This window comes from Lytechinus variegatus, chromosome 9 (assembly GCF_018143015.1).
Source record: "Lytechinus variegatus isolate NC3 chromosome 9, Lvar_3.0, whole genome shotgun sequence".
Lineage (NCBI taxonomy): Eukaryota > Metazoa > Echinodermata > Echinoidea > Temnopleuroida > Toxopneustidae > Lytechinus > Lytechinus variegatus.
Genome location: NC_054748.1, coordinates 29,078,171 through 29,080,061, shown reverse-complemented (window position 1 = coordinate 29,080,061; position 1,891 = coordinate 29,078,171). Strand labels below are relative to the sequence as shown.

General features: G+C 38.7%; 1 protein-coding gene across 1 annotated transcript in view; it reads left to right on the top strand.

Moving 5' to 3' along the window:
- The first annotated feature begins 1,361 nt into the window (after positions 1-1,361).
- Positions 1,362-1,891, top strand: part of LOC121421932 (lactosylceramide 1,3-N-acetyl-beta-D-glucosaminyltransferase B-like) — a 1,209-nt gene continuing 679 nt past the window's right edge. Inside the window, exon 1 of the mRNA XM_041616731.1 lies at positions 1,362-1,891. This exon is cut by the window's right edge and continues 679 nt beyond it. Within this exon, the coding sequence (XP_041472665.1) occupies positions 1,362-1,891 (530 nt within the window).

The following is a 1,891-nucleotide window of genomic DNA, read 5'->3' as shown; positions in this document are numbered from 1 at the left end:
ATGCTCTGCTGCGTATCTCTGCGGTGTCATGTTTTAACACCATTGACGTAGTGGCTATTGTCAGTATGGAGCGAGTTTCGCCAGTGTGGTCGTAACATTAGAGGAAGGCTGGGTAAGTTGTGACACTTTTTGCATTTTGCATGTTAGAATTGATATGACTAGTAGTATTGTAGAAATAAGTACATTGCCTTTAAATTTGATTCTTGGGAAATATTTTTCACCTATATGTAACTTTCTACCCCCACACTGAAAGTAATCGTGACCTTTGAAAAAAGAAACGATGTCAAATGGCTCAACTTGCACCATCTGTGGGGTAAGTTGTGCCACCGTCTGGGGTAAGTTGAGCCACAAAAACTATGTACAAAATATATGGGGGGGGGACAAGGATGTCAATTTTTCATTTAAATTTTTTTCACTTGCTAATTCTCTATGAATGCAAACATCTTCTAAAAGTAAAAGATCTGTCATGTGAATTTGCTCCTTTCTGCCTGCGTATCAATGGCTTTTTATGCTTTTTTAAATTTTTCATTACATATTACCATAAGAATTTCCATAACTCAACTTGCCCCATGTTGGTTGGCTTAAATTAGCCTCATCCGACTTTAATGCAATATTTTTACATCCAAACATTCCTTATACATCCATCATGTAAAAGACTATGACAAGAATGAGAATCCATACCTGGACTAACAATATTGTTCTTACTTCTATAATATATTTTAAGACGTGTGTGGGTAAAAAGCACTTATTTATTTCACATTTTTTTTGGCTGAAATTTGTATTTTTCCCACTATAAAAGTACTTTTTGTTTCAAAGTTGAAAACAATGTGGTGGGGTTAACGGTTATGCAACTGGTCATCAATAAATGACGCCACGACAATGTCTGACTCATTCATTATTAGCCTGGGGGTTGTGGCTCAACTTGCACCTATGCTCAACTTACCCCGCCTTCCCCTACTGTTTCACACTCGGCAGTCTGCTATCATCCTAATTAAAACCTAATCTGCAAGCACAGATTATTATCTGACACTTTAACCAATTATACCATGTCTTGAGTGAAGTCTATAGACTGCAAGCTCTCTAGTCTGTGCCAATCAGAGCCCGGATCCACAGTACATAATGAAGCTAGTCTCACTACTTCAGACTCAGCATAATCTAATGTGGGAAATAAAATGTTAAATAATGTTATAATGTGGGAAATATAATGTTATAATATGGGAAATATAATGTTATATAATGTTATAGTTTATATCACATTGTTTTTTTTTTTTTGTATTCATTTTTCTCACAGAGGGAAAGAGTGGGATATAGGAACAGCCCATTTTGAAAGGGTGATTGTACGCCCTCTACGTTAGAAAAAAATGCCGACCATGAAGGACGTACTGCGTCAACTGTTTCGGTTAATTGGTATCTCCTCATTGGTATCGATCCTTCTATGGCAGACACGTGAGGGATTTACGCAGCCTCGTAGTCGGGAAACATTGGATATCTTTCGAAGGAACCAACTCATGAAGCAGTATGAGGAAAGTGTTCAATTCAATGCGCATGAACTAAATTGGACAACTGCGAACATGGCGAAAGTATTAATGTTCAAAGGTCTCGAGCCTGAGACTTACAAAAGCTCGAATTTGCGAAATGCAGTCCGGTATGGTGTCATGGAACATGGCACCAAGGATTCTGATCTAGGAAGTTTGATGGATAATTGGGTTGCTGACGTTGAGGTCCATGATTATGCATATTTGATCAATCCACATCAAAAATGTGACGTGCCTCCGCATCTTCCCAAAGCCATTCTCCTTGTCATATGCGTTCTATCAGCTCCTCAGAATTGGGAACGACGTGACGTCATTCGGAGCACCTACGGGAACGAATCAGTATGGCCAGCATCGAG